Source organism: Marmota marmota, unplaced genomic scaffold (assembly GCF_001458135.2).
Source record: "Marmota marmota marmota unplaced genomic scaffold, marMar, whole genome shotgun sequence".
In the NCBI taxonomy this organism is placed as follows: domain Eukaryota; kingdom Metazoa; phylum Chordata; class Mammalia; order Rodentia; family Sciuridae; genus Marmota; species Marmota marmota.
Genome location: NW_026000241.1, coordinates 2,107,478 through 2,127,783, shown reverse-complemented (window position 1 = coordinate 2,127,783; position 20,306 = coordinate 2,107,478). Strand labels below are relative to the sequence as shown.

Below are 20,306 nucleotides of genomic sequence, written 5' to 3'. Positions count from 1 at the left end.
CCCTTCACAGCACAGAGCAAACAAGAGAACCAAGAAAGGGGCATAGGAAGAAAGAGGCAGGGATGAGGGAGGCACCGCCACTGTGGGGCAGAGAGGGCCCCAGGCCCTGGACCAGCCCACGCCACGGGCAATGCAGACAGAAGGCCAGGTAGGAGGGAGCAGGCTCCAGACCCAAGGCTCACAGGGCTGCCTGGGAAGCTGCGCACTCTCTCACCACGGCCTCTGTACCAGGCTTCCACCCTCCTTGTCCTCAGCAATAACCCTGCCCACGGCTCTGGGCCCTGGAGCTCAACACATGGCACCACTCAATGGTTTCTGGCACCAGAGAGGAATTTATTTCCTGGATAAAGCAGCCAAAATCGTTCTGCACCTTTGTTCCGCGAGCACGGTGCAGTCAGAGCCGACATTTTCTAATGGGGCCAGAGAAGAGAAACTCAAAATGGATTCAGGGAGGGTGAGGCTGAGGAGCAGTTCAAAGGCAGACCACTCTGTGGTCTCGAAAGCTAATGGCGGGAAAACGGATGTGGCTGGGCTTATAAAATCAAATAGCCCAGGGTTTCTAGTGAGTGAGCTGTAAATCAAGCCCAGGACAGGTAAACCACCTGAAGCTTAAAAAGGGGACCCCCATCTAAGGCAATAAGTTCTACTCTGTGGGGAGGGGGTTCTGGGGAATGAACCCAGTGGTGCTCTACCACTGGGCTACATCCCCAGCCCTTTTTAACTTTGAGATACAGTCTCACTAGGTTGCTAAGGCTGGCCTCAAACTTATGATCCTCCTGACTTGGCCTCCCAAATGCTGGAATTACAGGTGTGCGCCACCACGCCCAGCAATAAGTCCTTTTTAAGCAAGGAGTCACCTTGCGGAGTAGGCTGACTCCAAGGAGGAACTTGCTCCCGATTCATGGTGGAAGACTGACATCTATCCCAAGGATCTAAGTGCTGACAGTCAGTCAGGGCTAGGCAGGAGAAACAGCCTCCTTCAAACTAAACCTCAGGGCCTTGAGAGTCCTGGATGGCTGGATTTCAAGGCATTCCTGGGGGGCAGTCCCACTGCTCCATTCCAGCACTCACGAACAGCCTGCCCAGAGCTGCCTAGGAGGGCAGTAGCTGCCCTTCTGATGTTCTTCATGGCCCGTGATGGGTCAAGGCCTTGGGCCCTTTCCTGATCAGGGTCTGTGATTTAGACCAAAACAATGTCCCAGGAAGGAAGCGAGCTGTCCCAGTGCCCCCAGAAACCATCTCTCTGCTCTCTTCACCCTCCCTTCCCCTTCTCTCAGCTCCTTACATTCACATGCATGGAGACGTGCACAGACACAAAAAGACGCTCACGTGCACCGGGATCCGTGTAGAATCACCGCCTTGCAGCCTATTTACAGACATTTTACCAAACAAAACATCAACTCCCAATGTTTGACAGGAAGCCCCTCCTCTCTTGTCAGACACGATCCCTCCTAAAGGGGGTCCCCAGCGAAGAGCAGCAAAAGCCCCAGGAAGGGGAAAAGGAAGAAAAGGAGTGCGTGTGAGGCAAGAGAAGGTAAAATTATAAGGTTGGAGCTGTCAAGGCAAAAAAGGGGGGAAAACGCAAAGCGACTCCACTATTAGGGACTCGGTGTGAAATGCAGCATTCACAACAGCTGAAAATCTCAGCGCTTTGTCTGCAGGAAACATGAGACATAGTGGCCCAAAGGCTGGAAGGGCAGCAGAAGCCCCCACATGTGGCAAGCAAGCAGTGAATACACCCCAGAATAGAGGGCAGTGTGCCCACACCCATCTCACCCAGCTCACAGGCTACTCCCCACTGTGCCCTCCTGTCCCCTCACCCTGTCCTCTCCCCCAGACACTGTGGAGGGGGGTCAAAGAAATGTAGGAAGCGGGCAGTAGGGCCCATGGGGTGCTCCTTTGGTCAATGGGACTGGATGTTGGGCAATGTCCTATCCATTAAACAGCACCCCAACTCTTGCCTACCAGGGTTCAGGGACCACCTGCCCAGCTCTGTTCCTCAGAGTAGAAGCCGGGCCAGATGTGTGTCGGGGAAGCTGGAGCACGGCCAGTGTCCTTGCAAGACAGGAGCTGGAGGGTGCCAGCCCTTCCCATTCCTGCACACCCTCCTTCCAGAGGAGGCTCAAGCTGATGGAGGAGGTCCAGGCCCTACCCCCAGATGCTTCTGGGGGCCATAAGGAGATCCTGGGGAGGGAAAGGGCAAACTCCTCAATTTTGGGTCCAGCTCTTACCACTGGAGGAGAAAGGAGCCTGTCAGGAAAAGGAAGGGGAAGGTACAGAAGTGACAAAGGGCTGTGATCCTCAAATGCCTGCCACTAGGTCAACACTGTGGGGTTATCAATCTGGGGTGGCTGCCAGTCTTCTCTTCTACTTCCTGGCCACAGACTGCCAAGTGCCCTGGGCCTGGGTCTCCAGGCACAGCACCAGGAAGGCCTCAGGACGCTGACCTGATTCCTCCTGGCCATCATTTCCTCTGCACAGCAAGGGTCTCCACACCTTCAGAGCCCCGACGCTGGGGCTTGGTGTTCGGTGTTTGGTGTTCTCTGCTTTGGGGGGGCCATCTGTGTGGGGCTGGCCGTCAGCAACATTCCTGGTCTTTCCTGCTAGATGCCAGTAGCTTACTCACCCCCAGTAGTGACAACCAAGTTTCCAGACATGGCCAGACATCCCCGGGGGGAAAATGGCCATCACTGAGGACCCCTGTGCTACAGGACAGCCTCACATTCTCCTCGGGGGCCCAGCCTAGGTACACATTAGGAACTTCTGTTTGTCCATATAAATCAATGGCAGTGATGGCTAAGCAGACCCCTCAAAAGAAAGCTACTGACCCCCCGCTAATAAGCACCACCTCAGAGTGGAATGCCAGGTGTCCTCCACTCCATGCCTATGAAGGTCACCCAGAGGTGGAGGCAGCCTTCAGCATGGGGTGGGGGAGGTCAGGATGCCAGGCCCTGTGTGGCTCAGAGGTCCCAGGCTTCCTGGAGGCTGGCCCTATTCACTGCCCTTGGTCCTACAGTCTCCCAGATCTCCCCAGCCAGACCAGCCCCTCGCCTCAGGTCCCCTGCTGTCCCTGTGCCATATCCAACCAAACATGGGGCTTTTAATAGCAGCTTCCTGTGGGGCTAACTCCCCCCACCCCTTGCCTCTCACTCAGTCCTGTTCCTGACGGTGGAGACACAGCGCCCTGTAATTACAGCAATTGTAATCTCTTTTACTAACAGGTAGATTAATAGCAAGGCAGGTTCACAAAGAGCCCCAGAAAGAAACTGCTCAGCTGCTGAGCGGGCGGGAAGGGCCTGATACTTCTCGGTAAGCACACCCGCCTGCTGATGCAGAAGCTGGAGCCATGGGGGCGCCAGGTAGGGAGGTGAGCACAGGAGGGACACATCAGCTGTGACCCTACTCAATAGGTGATGGAGGCAAGCCACTACACCCTCCCTGGGTTTCCAAGTTCTCACGACGACAACAAGATTTGAGCCTCAAGACCTGAGACACTTCCTCTTACATCCTCGGGCATAATGCATGCTGACATTTACACACATGCCCCAACCCACCCTTGTATACAGACACCCAGCTCCTGACACCAGGCACAGCACCAGGAAGGCCTCAGGACACACATGCAGACACCCACAGGCTATCGTGTGCTGAATGCCCACAGAGGAGACGACAGACCAAGCTCCATAAGCACAGGAGTCCTGCCTACCACGACCTGGCCAGAGGTCCTCAAGGCTGGATGTCCTGGCACTGCCACGCTGCAGAGGAAGGGCAAGCTGGGAAAAGGGGAGCCTGCTGCCATTCCCTGTCCTCCACAAGCTGCACCTCACAGCCTCCTGCCAGGCCTCAGGGATCTTGGGACAGTTCTCACCACTGGAGCCTGAGGACAGCCAAGTTGTGGGCAAGATGGAACACTACATGGAAAGGGTGGGGAGAGGGTTGGGCTGCAGCTCAGGGGCAGAGCTCTTACCTAGCATGAGTGAGGCCCTGGGTTTCATCCCCAGCACTGCAAAAACAACAGAATATCAGGATTCAGAGACAAAGAGTGCCAGAAGCAATAGATACTTCAACTTCCTTGAGCCAAACAGGATGTAGAAAGTGACTGAGGCCTAGTTTAGAAGTGAAGGAATACGTGTCTGTGCACAAAGATGGGAGTGCAGTGGCAGTAGGACCAGAGCCCAATAGGAGCATGCTCACTCACACTGAGGGACCCAGGCCAGGACACAAGGTGGTCGTTTCCTGAATGCTGGGATGGAATTAGAGGTGTCTGTGAGTGAAAACAAAGTCCACAGCCCCGAGGCAGGGCTCCTTCCTGAGCCTCCCCTCCAGTCCTGGAGAACACGGGCTGCAGCAGGCAAGCTGGGGTCCTGGTGCAGACTGCGGGTTGGCATCAGGGCTCAGGGATCGGCAGCAGCTGCTTCTGTAGGACTTCTGGGGGCACATGCTGGTAGCCACTGTGAGCTTGTACCTTAGCAGTGGCACTGGAAGTCTGCTGCCATAAAGATGCCATGGCCAACACCTGCTCATTGCCTGGCAGCATCAAGAGCCGCTCCTGCAGGCCCTGGGCTAGATGCTGGCATGGAATTGCCATGCCAGGGACCCTCAAGGGGCCATCTCCTTCAGGCACTGTCAAAAAGGAGCGGCTGCAGAGTCCTGGGAGGGAGCACCTCAGACTTACATAAAAACATGGCTGGAAGGTGTGAGAGTGTGGGCTGATGTCCAGGGTTAGCTCTCTCAGTGGGCGACAGCACGCGTCCACCAGGGCATGTGTGAGTCGATGCAAAGAATGAACGTGGAAATGTGACGTTCACCTAGAGAAGGGTGGGAGGACTGACTCAGGAACATGCATCCTAAGGCGACATGCATGCAGAGGTATGGGTGATGGCATCTGCCTGGGGTTCTGAGTAACGTGGACAGGGTGCAGCCTGGGATATAATGAGATGGGCCCTCAAGTACTATCTGCAGGCATCAAATTTCCAGATGTCAATGCACAACATATATTAGGAGTCTTCAAAAGAGTCCACACCTTCTGCCTACTAATTCATCTGCTAGGAAGCCCCCTCTAAAGTTAATAATGAAGAGTTACAAAGCAAGGTCCACCAGGACATCCACCTGAGCAGAATTTACAACAGGGATAAAGCTGACCCAGCTCACAGCCCTTGATAGGGCTGGGGGCTGTGGTGCACCTCTGTAATCCCAGCAACCGACCTGGAGGCTGAGGTAAAGGATTGGAAATTCAAAGCCAGCCTCAGGAACCAGCAAGACCCTGTCTCAAAATAAAAAACAAAAAGGGCTGGGGATGTGGCTCAGTAATTAAGCACCCCTGAGTTCAATCCCTGGTACCAAAAAAAATAAAATAAAGAAGCCCTGATGGAGGCGGGGGTACATCAACTTTAGCAAAATGAAATCTCATGCTGCCATTGTAAAAGCACTATTTTAAAATCTGTTATTATGTATTTGCTATACCAGGGATTGAACCCAGGGATGTCTACCACTGAGCTACCTCCCAGCACTCCCCACTCTTTTTGAGACAGGGTCTCCCCAAGTTGCCCAAGCTGGTCTAGAATTTTTGATCCTTCTGCCTCAGCCTCTAGAATCACTGGGATTATAGGTGATGCCACCAAGCCCAGAAAGCACATTTGAGCACCTATTACATTTGTACTAAAAGGAAATTTCTCATTCCCAAAATAAAAAGAGGATGTAAATCTCTTTTTTTTTTAAAAGAGAGAGAGAGAGAGAATTTTAATATTTATTTTTAGTTTTCGGTGGACACAACATCTTTATTTGTATGTGGTGCTGAGGATCGAACCCAGCGCTGCGCGCATGCCAGGCAAGCGCACTACCACTTAAGCCACATCCCAAGCCCAGAAGTCTCTTTTTATTATTAGTGGCATTGCTTCTGCTTCTCAACATTTTAAAAATGTTGAGAAGCAGAAGCAATGCCACTAATAAAAAAGATACTAAGCCATTAAAAATTAATTTTCTGAAAAATACTGACATGGTAGAATACACATTGTGTTAAAAATTTTAAAGCAGGATCCAAAGTCTATACCATGAACACCAATAAAAAATAAAATATGGTGGGGCTGTGGCTGTGGCTCAGTGGTAGAGCACTCACCTAGCATGTGCGATCCACTGAGTTCAATCCTCAGCACCACATAAAAATAAATAAATAAAATAAAGGTTATTGCGTCCAACTACAACTAAAAAAAAATTAAAATAAATAAATAAATAAAATATGGGCTGAGGCTATGGCTCAGTGGCAGGAGCACTTGCCTAGCATGTGTGAGGAACTCACTGGGTGTTCAATCCCTAGCACCACATTAAAAAAAAAAAAAAAGGCATTCTGTTCATTCTGTCCATCTACAACTACAAAAAAAAAAATACGTATAATGGGTATAGAAAAGTGCAAAAAGACTAATAGTAGGCTACTGAAATGGTAAAATTTTGATAATTTTTATTTTCCTCTCTACACTATTGTTTTTTGTTTGTTTAGCACTGGGGATTGAACCTGGGGTACTCAACCACTAAGCCACATCCCCAGCTCTTTTTATTTATTTTGAGGCAGGGTCTTGCTAAGTTACTTATGGCCTCACCAAGTTACTGAGGATGGTTTTGAACTTGCGATCCTTCTGCCTCAGCCTTCCAAGCTGCTGGGATTACAGGTGTGTGCCACTGCGCCCCGGCCTAAATTTGTTTTTGTTTGTTTGTTTGTTTGCTTGCTTGCTTTTTTTGGTACTAAGGGCTGAACCCAGGGGTACTCTACCACTGAGCCACTTCCTCAGCCTTTTAATTTTCTTTTAATTTGAGGTACGGTTGCCCAGCTGGCCTGGAACTTGACACCCTCCTGCCTCCACTTTCCAAACTGCTGGGATTACAGGAGTGTTGTGACCACACCTGAGCACTTATTTTGTATTTTTATGATCCTCAGCCCTTTTATTTATTTATTTACTTAATGTTGAGGTGTTTTTTAAAAATCTTTATTATATTTATTTATTTATGTTTTTTAATGTGGTACTGAGAATCGAACCTAGTACCTCACACATGCTAGGCAAGTGCTCTACTACTGAGCCACAACCCTAGACCCCTTTTTATTTTTTGAAACAGGTCTCACTAAGTTGCTTTAGTGTCTTGCTAAATTGCTAAAGCTGGCCTCAAATTTGCAATCCTCCTGCCTCAGCCTCTTGAGTCACTGGGATTATAAGTATGTGCCACCATGCCCCAGCCCCCTGCACTTTTTAAAACAGTGAATAGACAGAGAGGTATGAATGTGGTGCTCTACAAATCAGAACACAGTGAGACAAATGCAAAACCTTGGCGAGTTTGAGTTCTCTAAGCCTCCTGTCCTTTTTTTCATGCTAAAATGGACTCCAGCTCAAAGGACAAGAAGCAGCATGGAGGGAGACATTCTCAAATTACTGTTACACTCTGTGCACCCGCCACACAACCAAGATTGGGTGCCCAAGGCTCCCTGATACTCCTCTGCTGAATGGGGGGTACTTTGCAGGAGAAGGCAGGCTTCTAAACGGGCCGGAGGAAAGAGACTTAAGACCAGGTGCAAGGGGAGGAAGCTGGCAAGCTGGCTGGAGTCTAAGGCAGAGACAGAAGAGCTGGGAATTCATTCGAAAACTACTGGAAATGGCTCTGGAGTCTGAACAAGTATAGGGGCAGCACCAGCAGCAGAACTGACTTTGGGGTCGGCTTAGAGAATTGACTGTGCATGTGCTAGTGTATGAAGAAAAAAATCCCCCTTCCACAGGAAGAGGCAAGAAGAGTGACCACAAGCCCATCTGCAGGAGGGGCCTGGAGACTAGGGCTTCTTTGGAGAGGGAAGAGAGGCAGAAGGAGCCTCAGAACAAAAGGTGAGTGATCCCCATGAGCTCAGGGTCACTCCTTGCCAATCTGCGCTGCACGGCATCCACCAGGCTAGTGTGCAGGGGTATCTGGCCTGGAAGAGAACTCACCCATCATCAGTAAGAGAACTTACCCATCACCCCTTGGACTTAATCTAGAGAGGATGTGGCCTTTGGAGGCCGTTTGCTGTGTGGCCAGAAGTGGGGACACCCCTCAAAGAGGACTACATAGCAGGCACAGCCAAGGAGACAGAAGGCAGGCCTGGGTGTGGGTAGAACGAGCTAAGCTGGGGCTTACTTGCCCACAGAGTGGGCAAGTAACAGGGTTACCCTCTGCAACAAGGTGCTAGGGGTGGAGGAAAAGCCAAGAAGAGGACTACTCTTCCCCCACTTTCCTGATACCTCATTGAAAGGGAAAAATACATATTTTTTGAGAAACCAAGTCCCTTTCAACCAATAAACCCTAGCATTCACTTGTATGCTGTGCTTCTTCTAGTGTTCCAGAAGCTTCTGTCACTCAGCTGTCAGGACTCCCTCTTGGTGATATCTGCTCACAGAGTACACCTGCTGCTCCCCATAGCCGACCCTTGCTCCATCAGCCCCTTTCTGGTTTTTACACCACTGCAGGCCTTTGCTCCAAATCTCAAGGACGAACCATCAGCTGCTCCCCAGCTGAAGGTTAATTCAATACTCAGAATGGGTTTATGGATCCGTATAAAACTATATGTGGGCAAGAGACAGGTGTAAAAACAGATAAAACACAGCCCCCACTCCAAAATTCCAGCTTAGCAAGAGAATCCTACACAATTATGTGCAAAGTGACACGGGAGAAAAGTAACCCAGCCCGCAGCTTACAGAAAACTGGGGCCCGCCCAGCAGGCTGCTCAAGCCTGTGGCCGACTCTCCAGAGGTGCCTGTCTTGTGACAAGACACAAAAAGGCAGGACCTGCCACAGTGGGAGGGTGTGTGGGAGAGTGCCTCTGCCCACTGCCCACAGACAAGGAGGCTCACCAGGGCATCCCTGTAGCCAGAGTGCTTTGTCAGAGAGGAACACAATTCAAGAGGCCTTGCCAAGCCAGGCTGGCATCTGAGTAATTATATTAATGAATCTCTGAGTTACAAAATCTAATATTAGATGGTGGCTTTGGTACCATCATCCTCAGTTACCGTCCCACGTGGCCAGGAACACTCCTGGGCAGCAGCATGGCTTGAACAGATCGTGTGCGCACGCACAGCAAATGTGTGTGTGGTGTTTAATTTAAAAGAAATGCATGTATTTGAAACTGTGCCCAGAGATCTGTGTGCTGGGCCCACTTTATAAACCATGATACCATAAATAAGTGAGAGAAATCTGGCCCGTCCTCAGGGCAGGGGCCTCTCCCTTGGCCCCCTCTCTCGGGCTGGCAATATCCTGAGGATTGTTGTTCTGTGGAGCTACGGCTTTTGTGCTAGAAGCAAGCGCCGCTCCCCAGTTTCCTTTGCCCAGCAGGCAGGGCCCTGCATGCAGACTCTTTTGCCCTGCCTCCCCATCCCTGCCTCAGCTGTCTCCAGCCCACAGCCAAGCTCAAGAAGCAGGCTTGATACACACAAAGAGTAGGTAGCCTGGGGTCTAGCTGGTCCCCACCTCTGGCCAGACCGCTGCACCACCATCATCCTGGCCATTATCTGTGGGCCCCAAGTGAGGCCAGCAAAAACGATGACCCAGTTGGCCACACTTTGCATGAGGTCAGGGACAGAGGGTGCCAAGTCAACTGCAGCCAGGTAGGAAACTAAACTGACACTACACGCAGGTGAAGGAGAAAGTGCTGTGGCTTGTGATGAGAATTCACATATGCCAGGCAAACGGACTCTTCTATTTGATTGATATCACATAGCTTAGAGCCCAAATTCCTGTAAACCCCACTTGCCAGGAGAGGCTTTTGCTCCCCTATGTTGCCAACTTGTCTATTTCATTTAAGAAGTCTTTTGGAGAACTCTTGTCAAGCCCTGGTTGCTGGGGTTAGGAAACCGGCCTTTATGGATACAAGTTCTCATCCTGGGGCTGGTGCAGTCCAGGGAACTTGTGAGCCCAGAGGCTGTCGCAGCCTGTTTGGGTCTTTGTAGGAAGAGATGACCTGGAAGGCAGGGGGAGCAGTAGCTTTTGCATTTTGAAAGCTCTCTGGCAAGCAGTAAGAGATAAGCTATTGGATAATTTCCTTTTTTTTTTTTTTTTGTCATACTGGGAATCAAACCCAGGGCCTAACTCATTGTAGGGAAGCCCTGTACCATTGGGCTACACTCACAGACCTTTATATTTCTTATTTTGAGGCAGGGTCTTGCCAAATTGCTGAGATTGGCCTTGAACTCGTGGTCTTCCTGCCTCAGTCTCATGAGTCGCAGGGATTACAGGCGTGCACTAAAGCCCCCAGTATTTTTTAAACAACAGGCACAGGGTCTAGAGCAGTGGTTTCTTGCAGTGGTTTCATGCTCAGAAGTCTCACCTGCAAAAAGCTTCTGAGCTTTGTGAGGGGTAAGACTCTTGCAGAAGCTTCAGATTTCCTAGTACGGTCTCCCAACCCCAGACCCCTACACAACCAATCAAAGAATAGAAAACAAGGCTGTAAGAAGTTCACAGAGGCAGCTGGGCAGCCCACTTGGCCAGCAGTGGCAAGGAACATCCTAAGGAACACACACAGCAAGGTCTGCCAACCCTCCCCCCAAGGCAGGGTTTCTAGGCCTCCACACTAGATGATTCTTTGTTCCTGAGGTGTTGTCAGTGCACTGGACTCTTCCCACCGGTAACAAATACTGTCAAATGTTTCCTGAAAGGCAAAATCACCCTGGTTGATTCAAGGATAACCAATCGTCCTGGTTTTCTGGGACTTAGGAGTTTCCTGGGACAGCACAAGGGACTTAGTACTAAAACTGAAAACCTCTTGATAAAACTGGGTCTAGATGGTCATCCATATTTACTCCAAATTAACTTCAATACCCTACCTGCCAACAAAGAGAATCTCCTCCCTATGCTCAGGAATATGAGAACCAGCTCTTCACCACTCATAGGAAACTCTCTCTCATACACCTAAAATACTGTGGCCCACCTCACACTGTCCTGTCTCCCCTTCCTTCCCAGGCGCCAACTCCCTCCGCCATTATTGCCACGAGGCTCTCTGAGACCTTTGCCAAATTGCTTGCATATTTCTTCTGTTACTAAGGCTGAAACTGGCCTAAAACCTCTGGTTGGAGAAACAGCCACACCCTGAGGAGGACATGACCAGGGCATAGAGCTTGGGTCTGTCCACATTCAACTCCTCTTCGACAAGTGACCCCAGAACTATGGAGAGGCCACCTGGGACAGAGAAAGACGGAGGAGACCATTTAGCTCTCCTCTTCCCCCTGACGCAAGGTCAAGGCTGGCATGACCTGCTACACACAGGGAAGGGGACCCTAGACTCTCTAGAGGTTCAGATGAGAGGAAATGGAGTCCACTGCCCTGTCACTGTGTGGCCTGTCTCACTGCCCCCAGGACTCCACCCCAGCCTGGTCAGCCCTAGGCTCAGCACCACCCCCTACCCAAGTATTCCACCATTTGCCTCCTCCTTCTAAAGGCCTCTCTTCACTTGATCCCCTGGGGAGCGTTCCTGTTACTAAGGAAACAATGATGTCATGTGGCCGGGTGGGGCTGCAGGTTCCTCCTACCACCCCCTAACTAGGTACCATGCCCACTGACGTCACTGCTTAGAAATTTATAGCCCAGCAAGGGTATTTATAAGGTGGCTCTGGTGTGACCACATATTCAGTGTGGGGCTGGTGGTTATTTATAGCCAGAGGATATACACTTATTACACCCCCTGTCTGTATTCTGGGCCACCTGTTATATAACTGCCATTATGCAATAACGCCCATTATATAATAATTATGCGCTAATGGGGATATAATCTGCAGGCATAATAAGGACACACTCCCTAAGGGCTGCACTCGGCCAGCCTCCTGCAAACCGCCTCAGGGATCTCCTGATCTCTTCACCCTGCTCCTCCCAGCCCAGGAGAGTCACCAGGTGTCACCCTACTCCAGGATCTCTCTCTAGCCAGCAGCCTTCCCTAGACCAACAGACCCAGTGGCAAAGCCCTCTCTGGACTCATTCTCCAGGTCTTCTCTGGCCTCTTATCTCCCCAGCCCCACGCCTGTCTGGAGAGGATGCTTTCTCAGGCTGAGCTGGTATGCACGCTCCCTCATGCGCTCAAGCTCCCCCCACAGCTCCCCCCACCACCACCCCCCGCCATGTCTTTAATTTTGAAACAAAGATACGATGGAATAAATTCTGGAAGTGACTGATGTTTTACGCGCCCCCCACCATTCTAGGACAGGAAGCCTGCCAGAAGCCAGGACAGCTGGAGGAGGGTCTGCCCCACACACGGATGTACCCTAACCCTACAGGAAGGACTTGGGAAGCTGACCCCAGAGGCAAGGCGCATGGACCAAGTCAGGTAGCCAAATGGACCTCTTCTCAGCAACCTTCCCACTGGCCTCGGACCCCTAGCAGGCACTGAGGTGCCCAGAAGAATGAGGCTGCAGCCCTGATTTCTATGGTGGTCAGGCTACACTGCCCCAAGGATCCCCAGGGCAGGATCCTGGCCACTTGGACACCAACACACACTCTGCTATTACCCCTTCTTCCAGGAAGGACAACCTGAAGCTGTCACCTCAGGGGAAAAGAAGATAGGGACAATGGCTCTGTACCTAGGATGACAGGAACCAAGTATAAAGGCAGGGGGCGGGAAAAATTAAGACCACCAAGGCGTCCTACAGAGCCAACTCAATTAACCCAAACATACTGTCTGCTCCTAAAATAGATCTCTATATTTAAAAGTTACTTGATATATGAATTGATGAAAAAATTAGAAAAGCCTACATGAATCTGTAAAGTGAGGTCCTCAAAAGCATGGGGCCGTGATCTGGGGAGGAGGTCTTGCCTCTTAAACTTCCCAACTGTTTAAAGTTTCACAGTGTGTTTTACTACTGTAATTTTAAAAACTCAAATACATTGTTTAAAAAGGATACTGCTGAGTGGGTGCCATAATTCCAGTGACTTGGGAGGCTGAGGCAGGAGGATCACAAGTTCAAGGCCAACATGGGCAACTTAGTGAGACCCTGTCTCAAAATAAAATTAGTAACAATTTTAAAAGGGCTGGGGCTGTAACTTGGTGGTAGAGTGCCCCTGGGTTCAATCCCCAGTACTGCAAATACATAAATTAAAAAAGAATTAAAGAATTAAAAAGAAAGAATTAAAGAATTAAAAAAGAAAGACTGCATGGGGCTGGGGTTGTAGCTCAATAATAGAGTGCTCACCTAGCACGTGGGGGCCCTGGGTTCGATCCTCAGCACCACATAAAGATAAATAAATAAAATAAGGGTGCTGTGTCCAACTACAACTGGAGAATGGATACTTGGGAAAAAGAAAAAAAGAAGACAGCTGGGCTGGGTTGAGGCTCAGTGGCAGAGCACTTGCCTAGCATGTGTGAGGCACAGGGTTCGATCCTCAGCACCACGTAAAAATAAATAAAATAAACATCCATCAACAAGTAAAAAAAAAAAAAAGAAGAAGAAGACTGCTAAGACCCTGCTACGACCTTTCTGGTCTCTGCATCCCATGCTAAAGGAAACATTTCTACTGTTCTTTGGCGTTTGGGATAGGCTCATCACAGGGGCCTGGTCAGCCCAGAAGCAGACGGCCTGTTCCAGGCCCCATAACAGCAGCACATAGAGACCAGAGTGCAAGAGCAGTGTTCAGCAGGGGCATAGGAAGGAGGTAGGCTCATTACCCCACGGGGGAAATGGAACACAGGCTGCATCCAGAGCCCCCAGACTACTTCAGCCCAGGGTCCTACTGTTCAGATGGGGAGAAATGGCAAAGGACACACAGGGGAACAGCCAGGTCTCAGAGGTTTAGTCGCCATGCAAAACAAAAAGGTATATGAAGCCCTAAAATGGAAGAAAGGCAAGGAGTAATAAATACTACAAGCAGTCTGTCTGGATCCCTGTTTCTTCCAGGCCAGAGGTCATCAGCTGGGAGTGATTCTGTCCCCAGGGGACACTAGGAAATGGGTGGGGCTATTTTGGATCAGTAAGCCTTGGGGAGGGAGGTAAACTTGGGATCTAGTGGGTCAAGGCCAGAGGTCTTGCTAAGCCACCTGCGATGATCAGGAGGATTCTTCAGGACAAAGGAGTCCAGTCCAGGCATTCACAGTGTCATGGTCGGAACCATGGGTGTCCACATTCATTTTTATGTCAAACTGTAATTCCAAACAGACTCCCGGGAAAAAGATGTGACAGAGCAAGGATCAGGGTCTCCAAATCCCACAGAGTCGCCTGGGCTAGGCCTGCATTTCCTGCACAGTCCACCTGCACTGTGGCCTCTCCCAGAGCCCCAGGGAGGGATGATAAGAAGCTGAGCTAAAAAAAAAAAACAAATAAATAAAAACTAAAAGAAGCTGAACTGGCCACAGCAGGGTGGCAGCATCCAGACCCTGTCTAGTTAGTGTGTCACCTCTCCAGGGCAGAGTAGGGAGCTGGGGCAGCTATCGGGAGGCAGAAAGGCCAATGTTCAGGACAAGGCCAGGTGCCTGCTCTCTCTCTCTACCCCACGTGCTCACAGGCTGGGGGAGTCCTCGAGTGGAGCCCCAAGCTGGGCTCTAGCCCCTCCTCTAGAGAGTGATGGAGACCACAGGGATAGAACTCTCCACCACCGGGATCCATAAGACTTTCTTCTCTGAGATTCTGCCAAGGCCAGTAATCTCAGAGAAGTTCAAGGAGCTGTGAGGCCCTCAGGCCAAGTGTTAACTGACCTGAAACCTGGGGTCTGAGCCATTCTGCGAGAAACTCATTGGGTGACCTAAGTCCCTTGACATCTCCATACTTTGGTTCCCTCCTCTGTATGGTGGATAAAATAATACTTGCCCTGCCTACATCACTCAACCACTGTGAGGAGGAAATTGGCTCCCAGCAGGCTGAAAAGGCTCAGTCAGCTGACAAAAACAAGCTAATTCTTTGCTGTCTTGCAAGTGTCTGTACACTCTACCTGCACAGGTCAAGGTTCAAGGCAGAAAGGTCATCTTCCAGGAAGCCTCACTGTTCTCTGAGTCTGGAGTGCTAGTTCCTCCCTATGTACAGAGACCTCTACATGTGTCACCTGAGTGCACACACATTCAGCCAGGAGTACAAGTATAAAACTAGAATATGCCCAAAATTTGGAGAGATAATACATGGCTAAGGCCATACTGGGTCTTCAATGGAAAAATGGAATTAAAGCAAGGAACAGTCACCTTCCTCTGTCAACAAGATACAAAAAGTTCTTGGGAACCTGGACAGACAGACAACCCTTAAGTGATTGGGTGACCCCCAATAACAGCAAAGGAGGCCCTGACCCTAGGGTGGCAGTGGTGCACCATGTCAAAACTGAGACATAAAAATATGTTGAAAACCCAGAATACCTGCTACTAATAGGCCATGGCAGCTCTTGGGGGGACAGAGAAACTGGTCACAAAGGTCACTGCCAAAATAATTTTTTAATCCCCAAAGGACCAGAAAATCAGGTATAAGTATCTATATAGACAAAGTAAAGAACGCAGGCACCCAGGGGTATAAAACTCAGGCCATCCAATCCCCCCCACCCCAGCCCCTCTGCCTTCTGGGACCCTGTTCTAACGCCAACAACCCTTCGGCTCAAACACGCTTAAAATGGCGACGGCGGCCTGCAGGGCCGGGCGTTTGTCATGCTGTTTTCCATGGTGCCCTTAGTGCCAAAAAAAACCTATCATCAGAAATGCCATCAGCTATATTTATCTATCTCTCAGCCCCCCAGCCTCCTCTTCCCGTCTGCCAACCAGGCCCTGCGGAGCCCCCCCTCACCCAGTGGGCACACGTCCCTGTTGCTGATGCCCGTGACCACCTGCCCAAGCCTCTGTCTCCGCCACTCTCTCTTCCTGAGCCTGGAGTATCAGGCCTCAGTGCCAGCCAGCAACACCCTAGTGTGCCACTGGTGTGTCAGAGATACCCAAGTGTGCTCCAGGTATACATTCTATAGGTACTGGTCGGGTGACTTTGGTCTCAAACCTTGGGCAAAGATGGCCTTCCATCTCCTCTCAGCCTGGACTCCCTGCACGCTGGGGCCGTGGCAGTGCTGCTCTGCCTGAGTCCTACATGCGTGGGGGCCCTGGGCCTTTGGGCACCATTCCTGGGAAGATACCTGGCCACCAGGTAGACCTCTCATCCCCTCCTCTTTACTCCCTGACACAGAGCAGGAAGCCCCAGCCTATATTCTGAGGCACCTAAAATATTTAAAAACTGTGTATGCTAGAAGGAAACCCCTGCCCCTCCAACCAAGAGGGCAGGGGTGGAGTTGGGGATGAAAAACAGAAAACAGTCAAGATTCACGACCCACAGCAGTGACGGGTCTTATGCAGATACCAGGGACAATCAGGGAGAGCTGTGTGGTGTCGGCACTTCAGACCCTTCTCCACCCAGCAGCAGGCTCCAACCCAAGCCTTCCCACCCTCAGGCCCAGCTTGGAAGAATTGCCAGATCCATGTCTATAGGGAGAATCAACAACTATATTCCAAACCCTACCCCCGCTGCTGTGCTGTGGAGGCACCCCTGCCACTCGGACCCCACCCAGCCCTCTCCCCAGCAGGCCATCGCTGCCGAGCCCCCAACTCAGAAAGAAGTTCCAGGGAGCCAACTCCTCTGAGAATGAAGCAACCCAAATAAAAATCTTAAAACCCAGAAGCTCTTTCTCTCCTGCCCCCCTCCCCCTCCGCTGGCAAATGAAAACAAACAAGAAATCAAAGAGGCCTTTTGTGTGAGCACCGGGCTGACACGGCTGGGGCCTTTGAAAGACTTGTGAATCGGACACTGAAGGATGAAATAACTGAAGCGTGGCAGCTCCTGAGTCGGGGGCTGGACAGGGCAAAGAGAAGGGGTGGGGAGGCAGCCACCTTCTCTGGGCAAAGGGGGGACACTGCCACTCCCTCTCTGCCCAGCTGCCGCAGGACATCAGAACAGGGAGAGAATGTGGTTCTGGCCTTGCTGTCCCTTCTTGATCTGCTCTGGACCTGGACCCTGGGTCTCTGCAGCACTGGAGAGTGGGCACAGAGGGCCCTGCCTCCTGTTTCACAACCAGTGAAGGCTGAGCTGCTCCCAAGGAACCCTAGCGGCCTTGCCTCCCCTCCAGCATGGGTGGCTGCAGGTTCAGGCCAACACGATGGAGCTCTCGAGAGGTCATCAGCAGTCCTTCATCCAGAGGCTGACGGACACACGAAGGATTTTCTCATTCTTAGAGATCTCGGAGCCCCTAGGTAACACCTTGCTCACAGTACACTAAGTGTGCATTTCATGGATAAAGGAAATTCTTCCCTCCTTTAGCAGTGCCTCGGGAAGTTCTTCTGCACGTCTGGACCCCAGCCCTCCTGCTGTAGAGTGGCCTGTTTCCTCTGGGCTGGGATGGAACACAGCTGGTCACCATGCCTGTAATTACGGGCTTGGCCATCCAGCCTACTCTGGCCTGTTCACAGTCCACACTCTGTGGCTCAAGCTCAGAAAAGGATGATTGATTCTTTTTTTTTTTCTTTTTTCTTTTTTTTTTTTTTGGTACTGGGGATTGAACCCAGCAGGGCTTTACCACTGAACTACATCCCCAGCCCTTTTCATCTTTTTTATTTTGAGACAAGGTCTAAGTAGCTTAAGACCTTGCTAAGTGCTGAGGTTGGCCTCCAACTTCTGATCCCCCTGCCTCAGCCTCCCGAGTCGCTGGAATGACAGTGTGAGCACCCAGGTAGGGCGATTCTTTTTTTTCCCCTTGTGCTATTGCCTCCAAAACAGCCAGCAGATCAAGCTCTCTACCCATGTGCTTAGGCGGCTCAGGCACTGACTGGTTGGGCGGACATCACTATGAACAAAGGGGACAAGGGCAGGTGGTCAAAGGAGTCTGAAAAATAAGCTCAAACCCAAGGACAGGGAGCAGGCAGTTCTGCTCTCCTCTCTGGGGTCATGGCTGACCCCAAGAGAGGCTGGCCTGAGCCTTGTCATCCTTCCACACCATCCGGAGCCAGGCATTCTAAGTCTCATTAACAGACAGACGGTCCACAGCAAAGGCGGCCTTGGCTGGCTTTGTGGGCAGGCAACCTCCGTGATCGCAGACCCTGCACTTGGCTGGATGCTCTGTCTGCTGTGAAGATGCAATTCCAAACAGTTTTGAAAAAGGAGCACTGCATTTTCATATTACTCTGGGCCTGGCCTATTACGTAGCTGGAAGGCCCTAAAAATGGAGCTACCATGTTTAGCTGAGATCTGATCATGTTTGGAGTTTCTGAGTTCAATTTGACCACTCCAGCTTAAGGAGACAAACCAGGGCCTTCAGGAGATGGTGACCAAACATGGCATGGGCAGTGGGAACTATATTCAACACAGGAGGCAGGGGGGCCAGGGACATTGTCCTGGAGAGAAGACAGTTTCCTGGGGGAAGACGTGGAAGGGAGATGTGAGAACTACCTTCAGTCAAAAAGCTGGTGTTACAGTAAAATTGGCTTTCACCTGGGGTGTTCCCTAAGACACAAACAAGATCAACAAGTGAAGGTGACAGGGAAGGACCCTGAACTCAAAGCAGCTGCTATTCCTGCTTGCCTGCTAGGTGCCAGGATCTGTATCTATGGGCTGGTTTAATCCTGGAGCCATTCTTTGAACTAGATGAACAAGAGAATTTTACAACCACCAAAGCTAACAAAGACAGACTCTGCTTACAGGATGTTCTAAGGGGGACCCTACATGGGGTTAAAGGATGATCCACAGATTTTGCTAATTTCACTGATCCGAGTTCCTAGGCCCTGAGGTCTTTGCCAACCCTGGCACCAGATGGCGCTGCCTCAAAGAGAGACCAGCAGCACTTTGGGGCCTTGAAAAAGGAGGTGATGGGTATCGGTGGACCCTGAGAATGCACCTGCACTCCTGCGGCCCCTCCTGCACACTCACACCAGGGCTGCCAGAGAGGCTGACAGTCCACCAAAGGCTTGTGGGGCATCCTGGTACTGTCTTAGCAGGGTGGACACTGCCAAACAATACCCTCTACCACTAGGGAAGGATGTAGATGAGAAGCCCCCCACTGGACCTGAAAACTAGTGCTCACTACTAATCCCCAAGCCCTAGAGCAGAGAGCTAACACCAAGAGAGTGAACCCACACTTGAAAAAGGTCACTTAGCAAATCCACAGATGCTAACCCATTTCCCGAGACAGGTAAGGCCAAGCCCAGTGGTCCCAGGACCTGGAAGCCCGGATGAAGGCAAAATTTCCTTTCAGAGCCACACACTGAACCACCCAGGGCAGCACAGCCTGCAGAGACCAGACAGGGAAACTCTACAGGACAAATGACGTAGTCCCTTCAACTACAAAACTGCCAGAAAAGAAAACAAGACCAAGGAGGATCACGACCACAAGGACAATGACAATGACAACTGCCACCATCACCACGGCAGATGGACTAACTGTCACAATTCAATCTATATCCTAATTCAGACAAACTATATACAAAAACCAGAAGATAAGTAGGGGAATGGGAACATTAACCAAGTATCTGATGAGATGAAGGAAATTTGATTTTTCACAGGTGTGATAGTGGCATTTAGTTCTGTTTTTCCAGAGCCCTTATCTTTAGATATGTGCACAGAAATGTTTGTGGATGGAAAGACTAGGATGCTGGACTCTCTTCTAGATGGCCCAGTGCTGGCAGGCAGTGGGGGTTGGATGAGTTGAGACTGGCCCTGACTTGGTGACTGTTGGCACTGGTGATGAGTGTCAGGGGGGTTCCCTCAAAGTGTGAAAGCCTCCATCACGAAGGAGCTTGGATAAAGAAAAAAGCCACCACCAGAATACCTGGATGGATTTTATGGGCTTCCCCTATGGGCCCATTGGAGGGAGCTGACCGGAGTAGGTGGACAGTTCCATTTGGTCAAGAATTTTACTGGATTTTTGTTTGTTTCCTAGGACTGAGGCCTAGGAGAGCCAAAAAAGCTCTGGAGGTAGTCTAGCTTCGCTTCCGGGTCCACTTGGCCGTCCTTCCTCACACAAGGTCTCCACTGCCTGCTTTCCTTGCTGGGCCTCCTGCTCTGGAACACCTCTTCTGGATGGAAGGACATCATCAGGAAATAGACATCCTCCTACCATGGCAAGGCTCTCTGATCCTACCCTGCCTCAACAGATTTTGCTAATTTCACTGACTGAGTTCCTAGACCCTGCGGTTTTTGCCAACCCCTCATAAAATACAGAGACACAGGTCAACTCCTCTCTCCATCAGGAAGGCTGGCTTACGGAGCCTTCAGATGCTGTGTTCTGGGAGTGGGGCTCTCCATGCCACACACACACATGCTTTACTCCCTCCCAACCTACCACCTCTTCATATATATATATATATATACTGTCTCTTATAACCATAT

General features: G+C 50.7%; 1 protein-coding gene across 8 annotated transcripts in view; it reads right to left on the bottom strand.

Annotated features, from left to right (window-relative positions):
* The window catches only part of Nfix (nuclear factor I X), a 79,780-nt gene that overhangs the window by 42,978 nt on the left and 16,496 nt on the right, over positions 1 to 20,306 (bottom strand). The window contains exon 3 of one of the 8 annotated variants that reach the window (XM_048795279.1): positions 3,894 to 4,000. The exons of 6 other annotated variants lie outside the window; for them this stretch is intronic. In XM_048795279.1, the coding sequence (XP_048651236.1) occupies positions 3,909 to 4,000 (92 nt within the window). In that variant the 3' untranslated portion in view covers positions 3,894 to 3,908. Of the gene's footprint in view, positions 1 to 3,893; positions 4,001 to 13,752; positions 14,280 to 20,306 lie in introns of those variants that run through there. One more of the 8 variants, XM_048795278.1, reaches the window with a different exon arrangement.